The sequence below is a fragment of the Salvelinus alpinus genome, chromosome 19, assembly GCF_045679555.1.
Source record: "Salvelinus alpinus chromosome 19, SLU_Salpinus.1, whole genome shotgun sequence".
Lineage (NCBI taxonomy): Eukaryota > Metazoa > Chordata > Actinopteri > Salmoniformes > Salmonidae > Salvelinus > Salvelinus alpinus.
Window position 1 is genome coordinate 37155881 of NC_092104.1, and position 27137 is coordinate 37183017.

Below are 27137 nucleotides of genomic sequence, written 5' to 3' on the forward strand. Positions count from 1 at the left end.
GTCAGGAGCAAGCCAGGTAACCTAAGAAGGAACAATAATTAATTATTATTATTTCAAGGCTGTGGAATTAAAAAAAGATGCTGCATGTCTCCAGTTATGTAAAATGTCGTAGAAATGCATGAAATGCATTTATAAAAGGAAATGTTTTCTCGGACCACAAATAAGATGATAGATTCATGCAGTGCTTTTATTATAATGTACAGTATGTGTTTTCCCCCTTGTCTGCAAATCGACAATCTTCTGGCTACTTTGCCATGTAATGCTGACAAAACGAAGAACAGTTTCTAAAACTGCATATCTAAGGCTCTGGTCTGTTCTTGGGGTGGGGGTAAAGGGTAGGCATGTTCTCAGCTATCCACTTTGTACTTGTAATTAGTATTTGGGGTATAGGGGATGGTCACTTGTTTTTATTTCAAGCAGTCAGGGAGGGTCAGGTAAAAATATATTTTACTGAAGGGAGGGCAATCCATTTTAATTTCAGAGATCCGATTTTTCTCCAGGTTTTTCTCATTAGAAATACGTAATCAGTCCCTAACTTGGTTGTTTTATGACAATCAGATTAAATGAACTATATTTTTCAGAGAGAAAACGTGTAAATCGGTCCACATCGACCGGAACACAACAGGAGGGTTAATGAAGCATAATAACTGTACTAGCTGAGAAAAGGTTAGAACTGGTAGGGCCTAATAACGGCTATAACAGTGACTGCATGAAGGTAAAGAATCAAATAACCATTACATAAGAAGGTGCGGAGGTAGCCTAAAGGCTGGTCTCATATTTGGTCGCCGTTTCATCGACTATAGTGACTATGGAGATCGTCCGTGCGTCCGGTGCCGTGTGTCATCAACCTGGCAGGTGAGATAAGACGTACGTATAATAATCCACAAGGTGTCACTGTTGCTTGCCTGTTGCACTTCCCAGCATCATCTGGGAAGTGGACACTGAACCATAGACACGGATTGCGAAGAACGCTAATCAATATGTCCCATTTAAGACTCCTGAATAATTTGGCAACATCAATTGGTATTTTTCTTTTGAATATCAGTTTGTAAGGAATGGGTTAAATATGTCAATACACTTCTTCTTAGATATCTGCATTTTAGTGGGCGCCCCCGAGTGGCGCAGCGGTCTAAGCCACTGCATTTCAGTGCTGGAGGCTTCACTGCATTCACCTTGGTTCGAATCCAGGTTTTATCACAACTGGCTGTGATTGGGCTTCCCACAGGGCGGCGCAGAATTGTCCCAGCGTCGTCCGTCATTGTAGATAAACTGACTTGCCTCGTTAAATAAAGGTTTCATTTAAAATAGTTTAGATCTTGGCTACCTCAGCGAGTTCCCACTGCGCACAGACGTCATTTCAATAACTAGTTTTGGTTGAGATGTCAACTAAAGTGAATTCAACAAAAAATGTCACCATGTCAAAAAAATGTATCACAAAACCTGTTATCTTCATTAGGACCCCATCACATATGCGCTTTAAAGTGCGTGCGTGGGGTGCTGAGCGGTTCGTCCGGCTTTACTTCACACTACACGCCCCCTAGACCAGAATTTGGCAATCTAAATTGTGACTTGTGGGTTTAATTCCCTCAGAATTTTATACAAAGGATGTTGACAGTGCACTGTACCAGGATGGATTTAAGAGAGCGGAATTGCATGTCTTTATAAATTGGCTATATCTGCTGCAGGGAACATACCGGCGGAGGCAAATGCAAATAATTACTTCATGCTGCATAGTCAGCAGCCACATAGAGTGCCGAAGTTTGATGAAAACGTATATAAAACAATAACTAACCTAACCCCTACGTTGTTCTGTATCCGACAGGGGATTCTTACTTTTTGTTTCCGCTGTAAACAACCTATGTTGGAGTTATGCGTGATTTTAAACGTTTTATTTCTACGGGTGAAACAGGACACTAGAAGATATGAAAACATAGGGTGCAATTCGATCACAACTTGTGTCTTCTGCAGCTAAAGTATCAGTGACTCTCTGTGAAATCATTGGGGTTCGACGATAAGAACCCGTGCGCAGTGCCAAGAAACTTCAGCATCGGGAGTCACATCGCTGAGCAAATGATGCAGAGGAGACAGGGATGAAAAACGGGTGAAGAAAAGGGCTTAAAAATCTACTACAATCTGCACTAGAAAACAACTGCTTCCATGGTGATTCATGATCCCAAGAAGAAAACTCTCCCTAATAAGCTTGGTCGACAAAGCGGAACGAAGCGCTCAAGTCACTATGCGCTAGATAGCGCTGAGCATGTAATTTTCACATTTTAACAAGTCTTTTTATGACTGAATATTTATTAGCCTACACATTGCTACGTTTTCATTAACATTCGGTATTCAGCAATGGGCACATTTTGCTGAGGGTTGTTCACTTTGGATGAGAGAAACGGCATGACTTTTGGAATTTAATAAGCTATCATTTGGATGGTCAGTGGACATTAGTAAACATCTGGCAGTCAGTTTTGATGCATCCAAGTCTATGATTCGCCTCCCTTTTTGAATGATCCATTAACACTAAGTCTAAATATATTTTTATTAAAGGAGAAAAGAAACATGTTGCATCTCCGTGCGCTACAATCAATCATGGTACTTCTAGGGGGTAAGTGTGACATTATTTTAAACAATTGTTTATTTGTTATTATTACACGTGCAGCTCAGCTCTATGGTTTTGATATTTTAATAATTAAATATTTATTCATTCTGGGATTCTTAAACTGTGTGTTGGTGTTGTGCCATTTTATGCTTCTCAAATCATAAATATATGTTGTATTGCTTGTTCAGGTAGTGAATTATTGCTCACCATGTTAACACCTTATTCAGATAGCTTCCTCATGGGAATCTTTCATCTCAAGGCTAAATGCTTCCAACAAAAGTACCTGCTGATTTTAATATGTCAGCATGGCATTGTCATTCCTTTAAGAACAGTTATCTACGGCACATTCAAATACCCAGCTACATGTTGCAGAATTATCTATCTCAAACAAGAGTTCATATGAGTTTGTTCAGTGAATCAAGTTTGCATTCGGTAAATGGAGTCAAAGCAAGTAGTCTGCTCGATTTGTGTCTAAAACATTTTTCAAGTTGCAGCCTGTGACCACATTAGGCCTTTTCACACTGCATTGTTCTTAGTCCTGGTGTGAACACACCTATTGTGAGAGTCAACCTAACCTATAGGCCTACTGAGACTCAAGCTGTTGATATCATAGTCAAGATGCAGAGATAGAGGGCAATTAAAGTGATGCTCCAGAGCTTTTGTATTAATTCAGCCAGCAGTTTTGAAAGTGGTGCTCATGAGCCAAAACGGGTCTCTGAAAATTGTGCACAATTATGTACTACGTCATCCATTTTGTATGACATGTTAGGTCCTGCAAATATATATATATATATGGAGGCAGCTTATGGTAGAGAAATGAGCATTAAATTATCTGGCAACACCTCTGGTGGACATTCCTGCAGTCAGCATGCCAAGGCTTCTTCTAATCCATCGCTTTCTACTTACTACATATAATAATACGATGAAATGATGTCTTTACATTAAAAAGCGAAGTCTTTCAGAATTCCAGTCTTTCCAATAAATGTGTCACATATACTCCCTCTCTGGCACTCGAGGTCACCAGGCTGCTCATTATTTCGCACACCTGTCACCATCGTTACGCGCACCAGACTCACCTGGACTCCATCACCTGCCTGATTGCTTTCCCTGTATATGTCACTCCCTTTGGTTGTTTCCCTAGGCGTTATTGTTTCTGTTCCAGTGTTCACGTCTGTACACTACCCGTGTTTCTTGTTTTGTTCTATGTTCATTTATTTATTAAATACACTCCCTGAACTTGCTTCCCGACTCCCAGCGTACACGTTACAAAATGTTATACCCCTTGATCTTCAAGAATAGGACTTGGAAATAAGGGAGTATAGATTAGCCAAATTGTTTTCACTGAGCTTAACCCCAAAACTAAGGACGTATTAGCCAGCTCCACTCTGTTGTTTATGATTTTGTTGTCATGGAGGACTGATTGGGCTCATTGATTCTATTTGAAAAATAAATGCTGGACTCATGCAGAATTTGCATTAGGCCTATTGGTTAACTTTTTGTTGGTGACACTTTTGATATCTTGATGCAGCTGTTTAAAGGGCAAATCCACAGATGAAACAATAACAAAATGGACACCCCGCCTCTGTTTTGGTAAAAAGCTGATGGATGGGCCTGGAGAAATGTAACCACTCTCAGATTAATACACAGAGCTATGGATGCAAGGACTGACCATCCATGATATCAAAATTATTGTTTTAACCATGTTATGAGGGTATACAGTGTTTGTTTACATTTACAATGTTTACAAACATTGGAGAAAAACAAGCATATATTTTGTGTGACAGTTGAACTAAGCTCATGAGGCATATATAAATTATATTCTTCAAGAATCAATGGATATACAAAACCAGTCAAAAGTTTGGACACCTACTCATTCAAGGGGTTTTTCTTTCTTTCTTTTTACTATTTTCTACATTGTAGAATAATAGTGAAGACATCAAAACTATGAAATAACACATATGGAATCATGTAGTAACCAAAAGTGTTAAACAAATCCAAATATATTTTATATTTGCCATGATGACAGCTTTGCACACTCTTGGCATTCTCTCAACCAGCTTCACATGGAATGCTTTTCCAAAAGTCTTGAAGGAGTTCCTACATATGCTGAACACTTGTTGGCTGATTTTCCTTCACTCTGCTGTCCACTCCTTCCCAAACCATCTCAATTGGGTTGAGGTCAGGTGATTGTGGAGGCCAGGTCATCTAATGCAGCACTCCATCACTCTCCTTCTTGGTCAAATAGCCCTTACAGAGCCTGGAGGTGTGTTGGGTCATTGTCCTGTGGAAAAACAAATGACAGTCCCACTAAGTGCAAACCGTATGCAACGGTGTATCGCTGCAGAATGCTGTGGTAGTCATGCTGGTTAAATGTGCCTTGAATTAAAAAAAAAATCACAGACAGTGTCACGAGCAAAGCACCCCCACACCATCACACCTCCTCCTCCATGCTTCAAGGTGGGAACCACACATATCATCCATTCACCTACTCTGCATCTCACAAAGACACGCTGGTTGGAACCAAAAATCTCAAATGTATACTCATCACACCAAAGGACAGATTTCCACTGGTCTAATGTCCATTGCTCGTGTTTCTTGACCCAAGTCTCTTCTTCTTATTGGTGTCCTTTAGTAGTGGTTTCTTTGCAGCAATTCAACCATAAAGGCCTGATTCACGCAGTCTCTTCTGAACAGTTGATGTTGAGATGTGTCTGTTACTTGAACTCTGTGAAGCATTTATTTGGGCTGCAATCTGCCGATTTCTGAGGTTGGTATCTCTAACTTATCCTCTGCAGTATAGGTAACTCTGGGTCTTCCTTTCCTGTGGCGGTCCTCATGAGAGCCAGTTTCATCATAGTGCTTGATGGTTTTTGCAACTGCACTTGAAGAAACTTTCAAAGTTCTTGAGATTTTACAGATTGGCTGACCTTCATGTCTTGAAGTAATGATGGACTGTCGTTTCTCTTTGCTTATTTTAGCTGTACTTGCCATAATATGGAGTTGGTCTTTTACCAACTAGGGCTATCTTCTGTATACCACCCCTACTTTGTCACAACACAACTGATTGGCTCAAATGCATTGAGGAAAGAAATTCCACAAATTAACTTAACAAGGCCCACCTGTTAATTGAAATGCATTCCATGTGACTACCTCATGAAGCTGGTTGAGTGAATGCGAAGAGTGTGCAAAGCTGTCATCAAGGCAAAGGGTGGCTACTTTGAAGAATCTCAAATATAAGATGTATTTAGATTTTTTTTACACTTTTTTTGGTTACTACATGATTCCATATGTGTTATTTCCAAATAAAATAAAATAAAATGTATTGGTCACATAAACGTGTTTAGCAGATGTTATTGCGGGTGTAGCGAAATGCTTGTGCTTCTAGCTCCGACAGTGCAGTAATATCTAACAAGTAATATCTAACAGTTTCACAACATATACCCAAAATACAAGTACATCTAAGTAAGGAATGGATTAAGAATATACATATATGTCAGAGCGGCATTGGACTAAAATACAGTGGCATATTATAGAATACAGTATACAGTATAAACATGAGATGGATGATGCAATAATTACACACAACTAAAGTGACTAAGATACCGTAGAATAGTATAGAGTACAGTTTATACATATGAGATGAGTAATGCAAGATACGGAGACATTATTAATGTGTCTAGTGTTTCATTTCCTTAAAGTGGCCAGTGATTCCTAATCTATGTCTATAGGCAGCAGCCTCAGATGTGCTGGAGATGGCTGTTTAACAGTCAATGGTGTAGTATAGAATACAATACAGTATATACACATGAAATGGGTGATGCAATATGTAAACACAATTTAAAAGTGATTAAAATACCATAGAATAGTGTGGAGTGCAGATTCTACATATGAGATGAGTTATGCTAGATACGGAAACATTATTAAAGTGGATAGTGATCCATTTCTAAAAGTGGTCAGTGATTCCTAATCTATGTCCATAGGCAGACACCTCTGATGTGCTAGTGATGGCTGTTTAGCAGTCTCTCAGTCCTAGCTTTGATGCACCAGTACTGACCTCACCTTCTGGATGATAGCGGGGTGAACAGGCAATGGCTCGGGTGGTTGATGTCCTTGATGATCTTTTTGTTTGCCCCCGGTAAATGCGTTGGGCAGACCGCACCACCCTCTGGAGAGCTATGCGGTTGTGGGCGGTGCAGTTGCCGTACCAGGCGGTGATACAGCCCGACAAGATGCTCTCAATTGTGCATCTGTAAAAGTTTGTGAGGGTTTTAGGTGTTAAGCCGCATTTCTTTAGCCTCCTGAGGTTGAAGTTATTTCATAGTTTTGATGTCGTCACTATTATTCTACAATGTAGAAAATAGTAAAAATAAAGAAAAACCCTTGAGTGGGTGTGTCCCAACCTTTGACTGGTACTGTATATATATATACTACTATTATATATACACTTTTAGAATACCTACAGTTTTTATCGAAACTCACACAGTTTTATGTGTTCTGAAATTAAAGCATAGAACAAATAAACAATTGGAGACAAAAAATAAATCATGGAATCGTTTTGTTTAATAAAATTGTATCTATATTGTTGACTCGTCAAAGTAGCCACCTTTTGCAGACAGCCAAACACACTCATAGCATTCTTTATACAATGGAAATCAAATATTGTTTGGTATGTTCTTCCCATCACTGTAGCAGAAGTTCCCACAAATGTGTTGCACTTGTAGGTTGCTTTGCTTTCACCCTTCTGCCCAGTTCATCCCAAACCAGCTCGATGGGTTTTAAGTCTCCATGATTTGAAGCCTATCGTCTTGTTCTTTTCTTCTAAGGTAGTTCTGACATAGCCTAGAGGTATGTTTTGGGTCATTATCTTGCTGTAAGATGAACCCCTGACCAACTAGGCGTACATCAGAGGGCATTGCAAGGCGCTGCCTAAATGCTGTGGAGCCGTTTTGGTTCAGGGTGCTACTCACTCTGTGCAAGTCGCCGACTCTGGATCCAGCAAAAGAGCCCCAGACCATCATGCTTCCTTCTCCATGTTTGACAGTTGGTGTCACACACTGAGGAACCATCCTTTCGCCTACTCGACGGCATACGAAAATCTGCGTGATGAACCGAAGATTTAATCGGTCCATAAGACGTTCTTCCAGACTTCAGTAGCCCACTGGCGGTGCTTCATGGCCCAGGCAAGCCTCTTTTTCTTATTTTGCCATCTTAGCAATGGCTTTCTTACTGCCACTTGACCTGTCAAACCTGCAGCTCAAAGTCTTCTCTTCACAGTTGAAACTGAGACTTGCTTACTTCGACCAGTGTTAAGCTGTACTTGAAGCTATTGTCCTGTGAGCCACCTATCACACAAGCTGTTGACTCTCAGAAACTTGTCTTCTGATTCCTTTGTGGCTTTGGGTTAGATTTCCCTCCAGTTTCCAAATGCCTTTTGATGGTGTAGGAAACTACTCACTGACACCTTGGCTTTCTTTGCAATTTCTCTAAAGGAAAGACCTACACTTTTAAGGGTTATAATGGTCTGTCTGTCTTCCTTTGTTAATTGCCTTTTTCTCGCCATTATGATAGCAATATACTACTTCCTGCAGTACAATATTGTCCAAATAATGCTTAAGAGGGTGTAGTAACACAGTCTGTTCCAACACTGCTTTTATACAGACAGAGGGTTTGTAAATAATCAACACAAATTGGGACACCTGTAGGAATTGTTTGCATCAACTTTCAAGGCTTAATTTACTTCCATTGCTGCAGAGCAGCTACATGTTGTTAACCCATTACTTGTTCCCTGAAAAGGCCTTTTTCAACTCTGAAATGTACATTATTTTTCAGTTTCTGGTAACCTAAACTTTTTTTTAACCTCTGGCAGCTTACAGCTTACTTTTTCACCATTTCAGGTTATTCACTGGACCTGAACTGCTTAAATGTCAATAAAAATTTGAAAAATGGGGGTGTTCTAAAACTTTTGACCGGTAGTGTATATATATATATACAGTATATACATATATAATTTATAAGTCCAAAAATGGATGTAGCAACTACAGATTGCCCCTTTAAGTCTATCAAAAGTGTGCAAGCTTGAACGTGTGTCCATTAGGCCTATGGATTAAAAAAGAATACCAGCATGAATTAGATTGAGCAATAAAAGCCCCACTTTTATTCCATAGGCTGGGTTCCGCACTGTGCAGCTGTTGCAAGAATGCGGTTTTTCACTGGCTGTCCACTGGTTTCAAAAACAATGATTGATAGGCAGCTTAAACTTCTTGAATTCAACCATTATTGGGTTCAAATACACATTTAGATTTGTGAACAGCCATCCACAACAACCACAATCCGTAAGGCGTAAATTGCTAAATGAGAGAGCAGCAGTGTGATTCACATCAATGCGCTATGTAGATAAAAAGAATAAGTGATATCCGTATAGCCATAGACTACACCACTGCTGTCATCCTTACTTCCTTATTCAAGTTGGATACTCTTTGGATGCCGACAGCAGTCGTACCATTGGAAGACTTATCTTAGACTGTAGCCTACGAAAGCCTATTCCTGCTCTTTTCCTATGATCCATCAAACCCATTTGGTGTGTCATCATACTGGTCTCTGACTTCTGGTCAGACTCACTCAGATGGAACAAACTTAAACTTTTTCAATGCTGATTTGAATGTCATTGAGAAAACAGAGAAGTGTCAAAGATATATTTTTTTTAAACTCCTTTCTGAATTTAAAAGTAATCCTTGAAGTAATCATCTAGTTTTTCCAAAGTATCTGTAATCTGATTACAATATTTTCACTGGTAACGTATTTTTACTGGTAACGTAACTGAACTGTTTTTTGTAATCCCTTACATGCAGTGGCAACCCATTAATCAGGGTAGGTGGGTCCTACCTGTTTTGAGCCCCACATTTTTTGCAAAAAAGTCGTTTTTTTGGGGCTTGCCTGTTTTGCATGTTATTTTGGCATTAATACGTGTCACATATCAGTTTGCAAACAATGTAAAACAAATATATAGATCATTGAGTTAGTAAAGCCGCGTACAAACATGGTCTCTTTTTTGTTTTCTTGAGTAAGGCAGCTCCAAAATACAGGTGTTTCAGCTCAGCTCAGTGATTTCCGTGGTCGTGGGGCAAGCCAGCAGAAGAAACGGAGCGTAGCACCGTGATTGGCTCAGTTTTCTGTCACTCATGGGGAAATTACGTCACCGCAAAGTCTAAGGGGAGACCTCGAAAATTCTAGCCCTTTGCGTCCTGACATAGAGTTACATTAGAAGTGCCCATCCAGGCAGGCTCAAGGTCATTGGCCACGTATAAAATGACGTCTAGTCACATTATATGTACAGTAGCTTTGATTGGACTGATCATGTCAACATCATACTTTCAAAATCTTACCGAGCAGTCATCATCATGAATCAAGTCGACAATCTACTGGCAAATCCTTTTCAATCCTTGCCATATGAAGAGAAATAATGAAGAGAAATTATAGATCAAATGTACCGGTGCTCATCGGCCAATAAACATAAACATTACACAACAAGTTGGAAATGGCAAATTCAACAATGAGTGGTTTGGAAGGAAGTGAGCACAGCACAACAAGGTGAGTCCAAAAATGTCTTGTATGCTGCTGCATAAATTATGTAATATGCCAGGGAGATATGTATACTGTAGCTAAGAAAGTAATACTAAGTGTATGTTGTGTAACGTTAGTAAGCTGTTAGTAGCCCATGTGCCTCACGCTAATAATTTGGTCCCTTTTCCCCTCTTAATTTTGCCTACTGTTCTGACTTGGTGGTGCACGTGCACATGTAGCCTATAGCCTGTTTTAGAGAAATGTAATAATTTAATATTGTTAGACCTTTCATTGTCTACTTATATGCCCCCGTTATTTATCCTACGGTTCTGACTTGGTGTACAGGGAGAATACTGTAAGAACGGCCTATGTTATGAATTCTGTCGCTGTACATTTCAAAAGGGCTGAACAAATAGTTATATTGACAACATCCATCCTAGCTCGCTAATTAATGTCTTAATCGAAATTATGGATTGCCTCTTATCCGCTTGTCGTTCCCTTATGCCATAGTTTGTACATCTCAATTGTCAGTAGAAACCACATTTGTTTAAACAAGTCAGCCATATCGGCTATGTTTTTTAAAAAGGCTGTAAATGAGGCCGAAGGAACTGTTTCGCTTCCAGACAAGGCTCCGCTGATAGCCAGGTGTAGCAGTCGTAAGGTGTTGGGAGTGCTGTTGGGACAACATTATGGAGGCCCTAACAGTTTGTGGGCACCGTTTGTCACCGTTATAGTGCAATTAATGTTTGTTTAGTGTTGTGTTGTGTAGTGGCTTTGCTGGCATGCATATATATATATATATATATTTTGCCTCACCAAGATTTACATGCTAAAATCGCCACTGCTTACATGTAACAGATTACATGTAAGAGTAACAGATTACATGTACAGATTACATGTAATCTGTTACTCCCCAACCCTGCAGCTACTGCAGAGCTCTTCTTTCGTCTACACCCATTCAGCATCGTACACACCCTCTTAAGGTGTTACGGATACAGGTATCCTGTGTGTGTGTATCCTGTGTGTGTATTTCTTTTCTCTCCTTCTCCCCTCACAGGTGGCAATCATCATTCCCCAATCAGTCAACAATCAGTCATCAATCAGAAGACACACCTCCTTCTGTTTCCATTACCCAATCACATCCCCTTTCCCTTGGTTTAAAAACCCAGTCAGTTGTTTTCTCTAGAGCTCAATCTCTTTGTCATGCAATCTCTCTGTAGATCGCTTGTGTTTTGCAACTACATGTCACTTTGTCTGTTACCGTGTGAGTATTGTTTTTGTTATGGTGTTTGACTGTTTGAGTGATGGTGGGAAAAGGGGATACCAAGACAAGTCGCCCGTGGGCATACATTAACCGTAGGAATACTTTGTCTAAGAACACTAGTTAGAACTGGGCGAACCACCCACTGTATTTTTGGTTAATTAGCCATTGTTGAAGTAGGCTAGTCTAGCTTAGGGGTGTTTTTGGATATTTGTTCCTTTCCTTGGGTCCAGCTCAGCCCCTTTCCTGCTCCCCCTTTACCGTGTGTTTACCAGATAAACCAAGAGTGTTTGACGGTAATTTAGTTGTCTGTGGTTTTTCGTTCTCACTGTTACGTTTTCACTATTATAATTTGCATGAGTCATGTTACGGGTCTTGTTACCACCCCAGACTGCCGGGCCAAAGGGATTTTTAACATAAATGGGGGCTCATCCGGGATCTGTCTTTTCTGACACCCATGCCGCTCGTGCAGGTTGTTATAATGGTCTACTTCAGTGTTGAGCGTCATAGCTGATGTAGCATTAGTGTTTGCTATTTGTTGGGTCTTGTGTAGTAGTTCAAAATGGCTACTTTTGAATTGAAATCCTTTTTGGATAACCCTTCATGGGAGGTTTTTGACAAATGTCATAGAGTTGATTTACTGACCTTGGCTAACCATTATTCTGTATTGATCCCGCAGAGTTTAGTTAAGGTGGAGGTTAAACAGCTAGTGTTAAAAGTTTTGTTGGAAGAGGAAGTGCTTGTATTACAGCTGCCTTGGTCTAAGGGATGTTGCTGCTCCTGTAAGCCTGTCGGTGTCTGAGAACGAGGGCGAGGCTAAAGTTCCAGCCACATTGCCCCATTTTGATCCACTCTCCCCACTGTCAACCGGGGATGCCAGGAGGGATGTCCGTTCAATACAGTTCCAACTGGAGGCGGAAGAGAGCCCAAATTAGGCGAGAGAATCTCCAGTTGGAGAGAACAACGGCAGGTGGAGTTCAAAATGCGCCAGATGGAACTGGAGGCAGAGACAGCAAGGCTAGCATTCGTTCCTGCTGTGCCTGTTAGTGAGCCGTCCTACCAACTGGAGCTTCCAACACTTTTGACATTAGTAGGCATATTGCCTTGGTACCTTTGTTCAGAGATTGACTTCTATTTTCGTGTTTTTGAACGTATAGCCGTAGCATTGAAATGGCCTGAAGAGGTATGGTGCTTATTACCTAAGTGTAAATTAACTGGTAAAGCCCAAGAGATTTTGTCAGCGCTACCTCTTGAAGACAGTTTGAATTATTAAGTGGTCAAAGCTACTGTTCTTTGCGCCTATGAGCTTGTGCCTGAGGCATACCGACAGATATTCAGGTCTCATAGAAAGTCTTCTAGTAAGACTTATGTGGAATTTGCTAGAGACAAGGGAAATTTGTTTGATAAATGGCATGCTGCTAGCAAGGTAACTGATTTCAACTCTCTCCGGGAGTTAATCTTGTTGGAAGAGTTTAAAAATTGCTTACCCGAATGCATTGTAGTTTACCTAAATGAACAGAAAGTATCCTCCCTGTCAGGCGTCTGTTGGCAGATGAGTTTGTGTTGACGCACAAGAGCGTGTTTTTGGCTCATACTGAGAGTAGAGCCACTGAGTTACCTACTTTTAGCCCTAGTCGGCCAGCAGTAATATATCAAGCACGCCAGAAAAAAAGAGCGTCCCTGTTTCTATTGTCATAAGGTGGGACATATGATTAATGATTGCTTCCTGCTTAAACGCAAACAAGGGATGCCTCTTCGTGCCAAGCCGCCAACAGGTGTTGGTCTAATTCGTACGGTTGTGAGGTCTGAAATGAAACAGGTGCCTCAGGGTAAGTGTAGTTTGAAAGTCTCAGTCCCCGACCGCAGTTATGAACCGTTCATTTTCGAGGGGTTTGTGTCCCTAGCGAAGCGTCTCAGCGTCCGGTAAAAATCCTTAGAGATACGGGTGCGGCGCAGTTGTTTATGTTGTCTGTTGCCCTTATCCGACAATACATACTATGGTTCCAGTGTGTTTGTTCAGGGTATTGGAATGGGTTTTGTTCCAGTGCCATTGCACTTTGTGAATGTACACTCTGAGTTATTCAGAGTGGGCGTACATCCTATGTTGCCAGTAAAAGGTGACCTTTATAATGGGTAACGATATTGCCGGAGGAAAGGTAGTACCCGTATTGGATTAAAGTGACCACTCTCTCTCCAATGAGCTGGCACAGAGTTATCCACATGTGTTCCCCGCTTGTTTTGTCACTCGTGCTCAGGCACGACAAGAGGGTGTCGTGATAGATTTGTCGAACAATGTTCTGTTCAAAGAGGTTGATTAAGAGGAAGGGTTGTGTGCTACCTCTGAGGCGCTGATCACCTCTGACAAACAGCCCAGAGAATAATCGAATACAGTTACCAGTCACTCGTGAGCAGCTGATTGCTAACCAAAGGGTTGACAACAAGCTTGCTAAATGTTTTTCTAGTGTTGTCTCATTGGAAGAGGTGAAGAAGAACGTGACTTACTTGATGGTAATCTCCTCATGCTTAAATGGACATCCCATGTTGACGCGGGCGGAGATTGAAATGGTGTTTACCAAATAGTGATTCCTACAGCCTTTCGACAAAATGTGTTATCCCTTGCTCATGATCACCAGTGGTCTGGTCATTTAGGAATCACCAAGACTTATGATCGGATCCTTCGACATTTCTTTTGGCCAGATTTAAAACAAGATGTGGCTCAGTTCTGTCGGACATGCCACACCTGTCAGATAACAGGAAAACCAAATCAGGTTATTCCTCCCGCTCCTCTTTGTCCAATACCTGTCATAGGTGAACCATTCGAACATGTGGTGATTGATTGTGTTGGACCGTTACCGAAGACAAAATCGGGTAACCAGTTTTTGTTAACGATTATGTGTATGGCAACGAGATACCCCGAGGCGTTTCCTCTGCGAAGGATTACTGCTCCGGAAGTGAGTAAAGCCTTAATTAAATTCTTCATGACATTCGGGTTACCTAAGGTGGTTCAAAGTGATCAAGGTACCAATTTCCTATCAAAGCTCTTCAAGTAGGTGTTTAAATCCTTGTCAATTACGCACCGTGTCAAGCGCCTATCACCCAGAGTCTCAGGGTGCACTTGAACGTTGGCATCAGACATTGAAGTCTATGCTACGTAAATATTGTTTGGAATCTGAGAAAGATTGGGGTGAGTTCCTCTAGTTTTGTTGGCTGCTCGTGAAACTGTGCAGGAGTCCCTTGGTTTCAGCCCGGCTGAACAAGTGTTTAGTCACACAGTGAGAGGACCAATGAAAGTCCTTAACTTCTTATGGCTGCATCCCGCTACCGGGATCGATATGACAGCAGCCAGAGAAAGTGCAGGGGGCCAAATTCAAACAAATCTAATCATTTAAATTCCTCAAACATACATGTGTCTTATATAATTTTAAATGTAATCTTGTTAATCCCACCAAAGTGTCCGATTTCATATATGCTTTTCAGCGAAAGCACTACAAACGATTGTTAGGTCACCATCAAACCACAATAAGCACAGCCATTTTTCCAGCGAAAGATAGCAGTCAGAAATAGCAGAAATAGAGATAAAATGACCCACTAACCTTTGATTATCTTCATCAGATGACAGTCATAGGACTTCATATTACACAATAATGCATGTTTTGTTTGATAAAGTTCATATTTATAACAAAAAATCTGAGTTTACATTGGCGCGTTACATTCACTAGTTCCAAAAACATCAAGTGATTTTGCATAGCCACATCGCTTCAACAGAAATACTCATCATAAATGTAGATGATAATACAAGTTATACACATGGAATTATAGATATACCTCTCCTTAATGCAACCGCTGTGTCAGATTTCAAAAACTTTACGGAAAAAGCAAATCATGCAATAATCTGAGACGGAGCTCAGAACAATAGCCAAATTAGCCGCCATTTTGGGGTCAACAGAAACCAGAAAATACATGATAAATGTTTCCTTACCTTTGAACTTCATCAGAATGCAGTCCTAGGAATCCCAGGTCCACAATAAATGCTTGATTTGTTTCCTTAATGTCTGTTATTTATGTCCAATTAGCTACTTTGGTTAGCGCGTTTGGTAAACAATTCCAAAGTCACAAAGCGCGTCCACTATAACGTGACGAAATGTCCAAAAGTTCCGTAACAGTCAGTAGAAACATGTCAAACGATGTACTGAATCAATCTTTAGAATGTTGTTAACAAACATCTTGAATAACGTTCCAACCGGAGAATTAGATTGACTTCAGAAGAGCGGTGGAACGGACGTCCTCATGTGAAGGTGCATGGTGAATGCGTGATCAGCTCGTGGCAGTGATTACTCATTCCTGTCTCCTTCGGCCCCCCTTCACATTAGAGTCATCAGACAAAGTTCTGTTGACATCTAGTGGAAGCCGTAGGAAGTGAACTCATCCATATCTCGCTGTAATTTCATTGAGAGCTTGGTTGTAAATCTGCCACCTCAGAAACAATTCAAACAGGAAGTGGAACTTCTCAGGTTTTTGCCTGCCATATGAGTTCTGTTATACTCAGACATAATTCAAACAGTTTTAGAAACTTCAGAGTGTTTTCGATCCAATATGAATAATATGCATATATTATCAACTGGGACTGAGGAGCAGGCCGTTTAATATGGGCACCTCTGCACCTTTCATCCAAGCTACTCAATACTGCCCCTGCAGCCATAAGAAGTTAAATAACAGTTTTTGTCCCAAGAGTTGTGTGCGGGAGATGAGAATCTGTTGGACTACGTTAGTCGCTTTCGTGAGTGCCTACACCAAGCCTGTGCTCTCGCCAAGGAAGCTCTGTCTTCCTCACAGAGGAGTATGAAAAGACACTATGATAACCAGGCTGTTTCTCGTCCACTACAGCCAGGTGACCAAGTACTGGTGTTATTGCCTGTTCAAGGATCTTCACTGTCAGCTTTATTCTCTGGTCCTTACTTCATTGAGAAGAAATTAAGTGAAACTGATTATGTGCTTCAAACTCCTGATAAACGCCAATCTCGTGTGTGCCACATTAACATGTTAAAAGCATACCACACCCGACCCACCACCCAGGTAGATAGTTCAAAAACAGGAAGGTACTGCTGTCTCCTCTGATTCTACTGCTATGACAGTGGACTGTCATATTAATGATGTTGATGGATTAGAGTTGCGCAATACTCAACAGCAGTGCGTTAGATTGCCCAACTCAGAAATGCTGCTGTCTCTCCAGTCAGGTCTGGTTCATTTAAAGGATAGACAGGCTGATGATATTTTGAGGCTACTACACAGTTTTCCATATCTCTTTAATGACGTTCCTACTCGCACAAACGTTTTGGAACATGACATTAATGTTGGAAATGCTACCCCTATCAAGCAACACCCATATCGTATCAACGCTTCCAAGAGGAAGATAATGAGGGATGAGGTGAGATTTGTTGGAGAATGACCTGGCTATGCCAAGTTCAAGCCCTTGGAGTTCTCCTTGCATTCTGGTGCCTAAACCTGATGTTACATACGGATTATCGAAAGGTAAATTCTGTCACAATGCCAGATTCGTTCCCGTTACCCAGACTGGACGACTGTATCGACACTGATGGTGCTGCTACTTATGTAACTAAGTTGGACCTCTTAAAAGGTTACTGGCAGGTTCTGTTAACCTCGCGTGCTTCTGAGATTTCTGCCTTTGTAACCCCAGACAACTTCCTACAATACTGTCATGGCTTTTGGGATGCGGAATGCACTAGCCACTTTCCAACGACTGGTTAACTCCGTATTAGCTGGCGTTCCCAATTGTAGTGCATACCTTGATGATCTAGTAATTTATTCGTCTGAGTGGTCAGATCATGTTAACTCTCTAAGGGTAGTATGTGAATGTTTGGCAGCTGCTTCTCTAACCCTGAACTTGGCAAAGTGTGAGTTTGGGAAGGCTACTGTTACTATCTCGGCAAAGAGGTCAGCCAGGGACAGGTGCGCCCTGTTGATGCCAAGGTCTTGGCTATAACTGCATTCCCCGCACCTACCACCAGACGAGAGCTACGCCACTTTTTAGGAATGGTTGGCTACTACCGTAGTTTCTGTAAAAATGTCTCTGCGGTAGTTGCTCCAATGACCGATTTGCTCAGTCCAGCAAGATCATTTGAGTTGTCCCATGATTGTCAGGTAGCTTTTGAATCTGCTAAAGCACTCTTGTCATACCCCTGTACTTGCTGCTCCGGATTTTGAGCGACCATTTAAACTGGAGGTAGATGCTGCAGTAGAACAGCACCAGCACAAGAGGAGTGGATCATCCTGTTTGGTTAAACTTATGAGAAAAATAACAATGTCAGGCAAACTATGCGACCATAGAACAAGAAGCTCTTGCTTTATTGTTAGCTCTGCAATATTTTGAAGTATGTATTGGTTCCAGTGCCCTACCAGTGATCGTATATACTGACCATAACCCCTTTGTTTCTCCACCGGATGTACAACCAGAACCAGCGCCTTATGCGTTGGGCGCTTATTGTACAAAATTATAATTTGGCGATCCGCCACAAAAAGGGTTCTGATAATGTAGTAGCAGATGCTTTGTCTCGTGTGTAAAAATTATTTTGGTTTGTTTCGTAATACTTTGTTCGCAATCCCCATGGGTTGCTCTTTTAAGGGTGTGAGTGTTACAGATTCAGGTATCCTGTGTATCCTGTGTTTTCTCTCCTTCTCCCCTCACAGGTGGCAATCATCATTCCCCAATCAGTCAACAATCAGTCATCAATCAGAAGACACACCTCCTCCTGTTTCCATTACCCAATCACATCCCCTTTCCCTTGGTTTAAAAACCCAGTCAGTTGTTTTCTCTAGAGCTCAATCTCTCTGTCATGCAATCTCTCTGTAGATCTCTTGTGTTTTGCAAGTACATGTCACTTTGTCCGTTACCCTGTGAGTATTGTTTTTGTTATGGCGTTTGACTGTTTGAGTGATGGTGGGAAAAGGGGGACAAGTCGCCCATGGGCATACATTAACCGTAGGAATACTTTGTCTAAGAACACTAGTTAGAACTGGGTGAACCACCCACTGTATTTTTGGTTAGTTAGCCATTGTTGAAGTAGGCTAGTCTAGCTTAGGGGTGTATTTGGATATTTGTTTCTTTTCTTGGGTCCAGCTCAGCCCCTTTTCCTGCCCTCCCTTTACTGTGTTTACCAAATAAACCATGAGTGTTTGACGGTAATTTAGTTTTCTGTGGTTTTTCATTTTCACTATTATAATTTGCAAGAGTTATGTTACGGGTCTCGTTACCATCCCCCCTAGACTGCCGGGCCAAAGGGATTCGTAACATAAGCCTTTGCCCCACCCATCTCTTTAAGGATGCACATGTGAAGCTATCTGGTAACCATACGCTAATTCAAATAAAATCTATTTGTCACATGCACAGGATACAGAAGGTGTAAACGGTACAGTGAAGTGATTACTTGCATAGTAGCAATATAAAAATATTGTATAAATATTTTATTATTAGATGACGTTAACCTGACACACTTGTTTAAATTGATGGTTCATGTGAAGGAAATGCTATAACCACCCCCCCAGACACATCTAGCTAAGTGGATGGGTCACTATTGTCTAGATATGTACACATGTTCATGAAATTCAATAAATGGCCGTAATCACCCTCACACACCTGGCAAATTTGATGGGTCATGTAATAATCCAGCCAAAGTGGAGTCTAGCTAGCTAGCCAAACAATGAACCGGCATAATCCAAACAATGAACCAGCATAATCCAAACTCGTACGACTACCAATAAAAACATTGTCAAAGCTGTAGTATGAATCTGCAGGAAGCTAAAGCTAACAAAGTAGGGTCAATGTTAGCTAGCTAACATTAGGCTATAACTAGCAACACAAATGGTTTTCTGATTTGAATAATATTACTACACAGATCATACACGTAACATTAGCTAGCAAGCCAACATTTGCTAGCTAACAGTACCCTTCAACTCGCAATAATTACTTATGACAAAATTAGAAAATATCTGTAGCCCATCACTTTTTCCAACGGAACTAGTTTCCTGAAACGAGTCACAAATTTGGTCACAGAGGTGCATTTTGTGGAAGATTATTTCGTCACTGCTCATCAGTTTCTCTCACTACAGAGTGGAAACATATAGAATCCAATCCCTCTGCAAATGGCATATTTGCGTGGTTTAGTTCAGCGCCCCAGAAAAATCTCAGTGTTTAGCTGTACGAGGTATGGAGATGAGCCCAATGGCAAACAGAATCCTTCCCCCCACTGGATTAGCACTACTGATTGGACTGTTCCTTGGAAGATTTCTTTCTCTTGAGCATGTCGAACATTCTCTGCTTGTTGTTCATCTCTTTATTCTGTAGAATCCTAAAATATTTACAATTCCAACACAGAAGTGGGTGTATTCAGAAGATGTACAGGTAATAGCTTTGGAACTTTAGATAGCAGATTGATTCTCAGAGTGAATTGGTAATACTGATGTGAATTACTAAGTAGCTATAAGTTAAATACTCCGTATTATGACATTCACCTGAGTTTTATTCAGGTGGAATTCCGCAAGTCTTCATTAAACTCAGCAGCATAAAGGCCTGTTGTCACTCAGCCACAGATCTGTCTGTCATCTCTTTGATCACAGGCCTACTATGAGAATTATAACAGTTTCTGTCAATAGGTGGCTGGGCAGAACACGATGGAGGATGGTTATCCTCTACATTTTAAATTAGCCTTCAGATTTTTCCCTATGGTTGAGCCTGTCATAAATAAGAAAATGTTGGAACTCGTAATATGGAAGCTCTACATAACATGTACCATAGCAGCAAAAATAACTCGCCTTACATAAAATTTCTCATTTATGTAATCGTTTTGAGGCAATTCCTGTACAGAGAAATAAAGTATTCCTTTGACAGATTGTTCATGGAGTGCACTTAGTAAAGGCTATCAACTGTCCCACTGGGTGAAGACATCAGTTCAACAGTTTTGATTTACATTTGGTTGAGTTATCAACAAATGTGAAATCAACAAAAAATATCACCCAGTCATTGGATTTAAGTTAAAAGTTGGGTGAAAAAAATACTTAATTCTCTTGTAACGAGGACTTTTTGTATATCCAATCAGTTTTCCACATTGATTCAATGTCATCACATAGATTTGTTTTGTTGAAATGATGTGTAAACAATGCTGATTCAACCAGTTTTTGTCCAGAGGGGTATCTCCAAGGTGAACTACACCTTATAGAGAGTAATGGACTTATAGTTGGTTACCATATTGATTCAAAGAGGACACAAGAAAAACCTCCTGTCTCCCTTGCCTTGAGCTGTGCTAGATGTTTTACTTCCTGATTTGGAATCCTAAATGTTAATAGTCTCTGATCAATTCACTCAGTAGACTATAAGGTAATGTAAGAACATTTTACATGCATTTCAAAGGCTGTGTGAAACTACCCTCTGTGTGCGCTTGTAAAATGGGATTTTCTGTCACACCCTGACCTTAGAGCCTTTTTATGTCTATTTGGTTTGGTCAGGGTGGGCATTCTATGATTTGGTTTTTCTATGTTTTGGCCGGGTATGCTTCTCAATCAGGGACAGCTGTCTATCGTTGTCTCTGATTGGGAACCATACTTAGGTAGCCCTTTCCCTCCTTTCAGTGTGGGAAGTTGTCTTTGTTTGTGGCACTATAGCCCTGTAAGCTTCACGTTGTTTTTGTATTGTTTATTGTTTTTGTCGGCGTCATCCTAAATAAAAGGAATATGTACTGTAACGGCTGTCGGGTGAAAGAGAGGAGGACATAATGCAGCGTGATGATAATCCATATTTTTATTAGGATATTTAAACGACGAACAAAAACAACAAACTGACAGAAGGAACCCGAAAACGCTACAGTCCTGAACATGGGAACACAGAACAGATGAACACACGAACAAGAACAATCACCCACAAACAAACAGTGAAAACAGGCTACCTTAATATGGTTCCCAATCAGAGACAATGACAAACACCTGCCTCTGAGAACCATATTAGGCCAAACAACAAACCCAACATAGAAACACAAAACATAGAATGCCCACCCAGCTCACGTCCTGACCAACTAAACAAAGGAAATAAGGTCAGGAACGTGACATGTACGCTCACCACGCTGCGCTTTGGTCTACTTCTTACGACGGCCGTGACATTTTAAGATATCCATTTAATTTCAATGCCATCTGTGAAATGTGCTTTTGGTCTGTGAGAGCAGGGAGTGGTTTAAGAGGAAACACTAATATATTTTAAATCATAAATTAAATAAATCAATGGAAGACTGATCTTTAATGGACTGAAAAGATTTTACATCATATTTTGTCTGAATATTTTTATCTCTTTGCTTATCATCTGTGGGGTCAGCATATTTATTTTATATCTGTTTAAGCAAGTCATTACTGTAGTTGGAATTTACATTTTTACTGATTTTACTTTTTTAGGAGATTGCTGATTTTCATCATTAAGTGGAAATACAGAGAGAGACATATTCTAATTCTATGCTGGTGGCATAGGATGCAGCCCATGGGAGGGAGGCCCCCGCGCTTTAGTTATCTACATAAGGGAATTTTGTCTCCCCCCCCCCCCCCCAACTTTTAACCTAAATCCAATGACAGGGTAATTTTTTTGTTGTTGATTTCACATTTAATTCCCATTACTTGATAACTCGAACAAATGTAAGTCAAAACTAAATGTTAAACTGACGTCTATGCCCAGTGGGACAGTTGAGAACCTTTACAAATTTTTTTGTCTGTATTTTTTTTGTCTGTAAAAGAACATCGAATTGCCTCAAACATTACATAAATTAGCACTTTTGTGTGATCCCAGTACAGAAAGTTATTTTTGCTTCTATGGTACATGATGCTCAGACCTTGCAGGGGGGCTCGCGAAACTGCGCTACGCCACTGACTGGTGAATGTTATGCACTTTAATTACAGAGCACATACACACAGAAAAAAACACTTACTCAACATAATGAATCGCACTGTGATAACACATTCAGACTAGGCAGATTGCTACAGTACCTCATAAAACAGTCATTGTCAGGAGCTAAAATATCCATTATTTTACTTAATTAAATAAAAGTTTATCTAGTTTCTTCCCAAAGTTGTATATGTAATATCTCCTCTGAAACTCACCCCTTTTAATTGAAACTGAACTGTGTCCCAATGGGACTTCTGGCTGGGGAAAATAGCCCATATGCCATCCCTAACTCTCATCCATCAGCTTATCAAGATCCAATAGAGGATCAAGCATGGATTGTCTACAATCGGCCTCATAAGTACTTAGCACACACCATGCTGTTTCCTCCTTCAGCTGCTGTGACTGTCCCCATATAAACTATATCCGTCGAGGAATCACCATAGGCTTCTAGGATTCTTCGGACAGTAAGAATGTGTACACAATCACATAATTAACCCCAGTCTTATAATTCTTAATGAATGTGTGATATTGTGAGCTATATGTTCATATGCAGTGAGTGTGGGATCCACTCACCTTTGTTCCCTGACAGTGGTGATAAGAGTTGCAACTGGCACACTTTCAGCAGGCACATCCTGCAATGAGAAAGGGGAAGCAAAATATAAACAGACGATTAAATGGTTTAAAAAGCTGCCTGGAGGAAGGTGGGAAACATGGCCAAAACCAAAAGATTAAAAGGCAATTGTAAAAACTTTTGTTTTTCTGTGAGTTTCAGCTGAGGTTCCATTGGTAGTGTGGAGGTAATGAGTCCCTCTGTGTGTAATCTCAGTATCACCACCCCTCCAGAACCTCTAGTAAATAGATGGGAGATCTAAAGGAGGATATTGATGGGTTGCACACTGATTTACTGTATAGCAGTTTATACCAAAATAAGGGCTCCACTCTGGGTTGTCTTCGATTCCCTCATGGTTTACCTTTAAGTTTACCTGGATGTTCTGGGAAGCAGCTAGTAAACTAAATAAAACACTTAAATTGACGACAATATGCCCATTCATTTGGTTGCGGCTGTTAAACTAGTTCCTTTCATTGAGTTTGATCCTTCATTGCATTTGATAATGGAATGTACTGTAATGGTTACTGATGGGATTGAATAATATGTTCAGAGTTTAACTGAGGGCAATTCATTGTAATAATCGATGTTGAGGCTGATTCAGTGTTTGTGTCTTCTCCCTTCTCCAGCCTTGTGATGTCAAAACAGAGGACCTCTGGATCATCAATCTGTCTGGGTTTAAAGCTCTGGTTTACCATGCAGCATTCACAACTGTGCTCTCATAACTGTGGGTGGGACCCCCAACTCATGACAGGCTGTAGAAGGCACACTCATTTTCTTTATAAGAAAATGCTCTGTACTCAAATTGAAGTTCACAAACTTTGATATCAGATATTTCAAGTTTTGCTTGGCTGGTTTCCTACTGTACAGAGAACGTATCATACTGTTGGTGTCTAGGTCCAACATACAGAAAATAGACTTTCAGCAAAATGAGAAACTTATCTAATTATGAGTTATTCAAATATTACTTTGAAGCAGCAAAAGTATTATGTTTTCATTACTGCATTAATAGAAATGTTGTTGCAGTAGCAGCCAGCCCGCGGAGAAAATGCTAAGCCAGCACAACATTATATTAGATATTAATGCAATATGTCGTGCTTGGAGGATTTTAGGTTAACCAGTACATTTAACTCAATATGATTATATTCTGCCGCTTTATTACGTACTATGATGATACTGTATTTTCAAGGCAAGCTGACATCTGAATTGTACCCCCAAAAGTGCTTCTCTGCTGGATAGATTTTGCCATCGTTTCGTAATGAAGAGATTATGCACAGGTGGCCGGACAAAGGTTCACAGAGCATCAGAGTGGAGTCTCTGAGAATAACTGTCAGCATCTATTGGAGAAATCAGAGCTAAATGCATTAGAAGAGGCAATGAAGTGACAGGTGCATATTTTCAAGGCCCATTGACTTCTTTGTGGTGAGGTGGATAGACTGTCAGGAGTCTTGACACCTCTCTGTGATCGAGAGTGAGGCTGTTACTGAGCTGGGGATGAGTGAGTCAGAGAGCATATAGAAATTAAAGGGTTAGCCGTATTGGTTTGATTAACGTCTAGTGTTGTTCTCATTCTCAGGCGGTAAATCTGCCAAGTACTGCAGATGCTAGATATCTGTATCACATATTTGATACACACACTTCATTTGCTGTGTTGTCATCAGCAAATACAAATGCCCAATGCCAGCATCTAGCCTTCAAAACTCCTTCTAAGGGGTGTCATTTTCTGTGATGGAATGCATCTTTTATTTATTGTTGGATTTTTTTTTTGTTGCTATTTTTCACGTGCTTCGCAAACCTCAGTTGTGGACTAACAGTGAAATGCTTACTTACAGGCCCTTCTCAACAATGCAGAGAGAAAGAAAATAGAGAAATAATATAAAAGTAAAACACGTAATAATAAAAGTAATAACAGATACACAATGAGTAATAATAACGTGGCTATATACAAGGGGTACCAGTACCAAGTCGATGTGCTGGGGTACGAGGTAATTTATGTAGATATGTACATATAACTAGGAATAAAGTGACAGATAATAAACAGTAGCAGCAGCATATGTGATGAGTCAAAAAAGTTAGTGCAAAAAGGGTAAATGCAAATAGTTTAGGTAGCTATTTGGTTAACTATTTAACTAACTATTTAGCAGTCTTATTTATGGCTTAGGGGTAGAAGCTATTCAGGGTCCTGTTGGTTCCAGACTGCGTTATCAGAGAGAACAGTCAAAATGTCGGTCTGTGGTGATGGACAAAAAGGGAATTTGGCCGATGTGAAACGGGCAGGCCCTCTAAAGGAGACAACAGCAAAATAGATGGACGTGGATGTTTTATTGCATAATATACACAGGCTTATGCAGGAGCTGAATAAATCGGTTTAGATGTCAAACCAAACATGGGCCCTCAAAAACCTCTGACATTGAAGGTTGTTTTAGTGGACGATTTTACAAGACATTCAATCATATCTCTCTCCTATTCTGCCAAAACAGCCCCCCTCTAGTCTCTGCCATCTCCCTATTAGTTTATTTGGGTTGGATCAGAGTGGTGTAGCGGACGTGTTTACTCACTAGGCTGGGATATACTGTATGAACCCATTGACTCACCTCTATGTCGTCTATCTGCACCATACATTCTCTATCCTTTCTCTGGTGGCTGTGCTGTCCATGTCAACAAATTATCTGCTTTTTACATGCTCTTTGAGGGACTCTAAAGGTACAATAAACCAGCCTTTATTTAGAATTACATTTGGTTGTACATCTGAAACAATACAGACAAAATACCTTAACTGATTGATTGTGTTTTGTCCACTACCAATCAGTCATATAAATGGCCTGAGGAAGAGAACTGTAACTATGAGTTAGTTGTGAGTGTAATTGGAAAGCCAGAGTGTTTGTTTGTCGCCAGGTAATGTGCCCAGAATCCTCTGCTCCTAATCAGAGTGGAGGTAATGGCCACCTCAGCTTAATCAGTACACTTGCCTTTCAAACAGGAATTGGTTAATCTTCATTAACTCCACTGAGTGAACGTTCACATCGTCTACACTCATTTTAAATAAAGAACACCAAAATCCCAAAGACACACTCAGTCAGAAACAGTGTCTGTGAACTGTGCAATGTTACTGTTAACTATATTTTAGACAACTAAATTCTAGGTGGAGGTACTACATCCAGAGCATTCTCTCAAACTCTAAATACATTTCTCTATTATTACTTGTTGCAACCACCTCCATCCTGCTACCCTCCCATCCTGTCTTTACTGCGATGCCCCTGTTGGATCCTACACAGCAGTTGCCCTGTCCTTGGCGTGCCAATGGCCTGTGACTCCTGGGCTCTCTTGCCATGGCCGTGTGGCATCAGTGAGTCAGAGACCCCCTGGCAGTCGCAGTGTAATGCTCAACACAGCTCTGTAGGCTCTGTGCACAGGAGGCTGCAATGGCACTGAGCATGACCTTCCCTTCCCTGCTCCATTATCTGCTCCTGCAGCCTTTCCACACCCCAGGGCCCCCTCTTTAACACAAATTGGATGGGGCCTCTACAGAATGCTGAGAATGAATGAACTAGAGGATAACAGAGGATTAGCCAGAGAAACGTATAAAAATTGGATTCAAATTGGATGCAAAATGTATGAAGATGTTAATGTATCGCTGAATGATTTAGTGCATCACTGTCTGCTCCTTTTACGATCTGTCTGCCTCTAATTTCACTGTCTATCACAATTTTAAGTGCACCAGACAGTTCATTTTATTTTCATGCTCAACTACCTATCCATTGTTAGAATATAAAATGCATAATCTGTGACACTGAAAGGTGATTTACTTCTGGATAGAAATCCTATGATGTCAACTCTCTCTCTGTCTCTATTTCTCTCTCTATTTCTCTCTCTCTCTCTCTCTCTCTGAGTTGCGCACAAATCCTCTAGTGGTGTAACTGTTCACCAAAACCACGGTTCGGTACGTATTGTGGTTTTGGGGTCACGGTTCGGTTTCGGTACTGCGGGAAAATTAAATGCCATTCACAATGTTCAGCATTCACAATGTTCCTTGTATTGTCCGTTGTTACCGGATTGTTATGTTGGGCCTCTCAAGTTTCCACTCTGATGCTATGCTTGTAACCATGTGGGAGGCGGGAATTTACCAGTTGTGAAGTTGTAAATATTAGTTGGATGCATTCATGTGATTTGAGAAATGCAG

At 40.6% G+C, this 27137-nt stretch overlaps 1 protein-coding gene across 2 annotated transcripts in view; it reads left to right on the forward strand.

Annotated features, from left to right (window-relative positions):
- The first annotated feature begins 1555 nt into the window (after positions 1 to 1555).
- The window catches only part of LOC139545489 (transmembrane protein 132C), a 240398-nt gene continuing 214816 nt past the window's right edge, over positions 1556 to 27137 (forward strand). For both annotated transcript variants that reach the window (XM_071353303.1, XM_071353304.1), the window contains exon 1: positions 1556 to 2605. In XM_071353303.1, the coding sequence (XP_071209404.1) occupies positions 2560 to 2605 (46 nt within the window). In that variant the 5' untranslated portion in view covers positions 1556 to 2559. The remainder of the gene's footprint in view (positions 2606 to 27137) is intronic.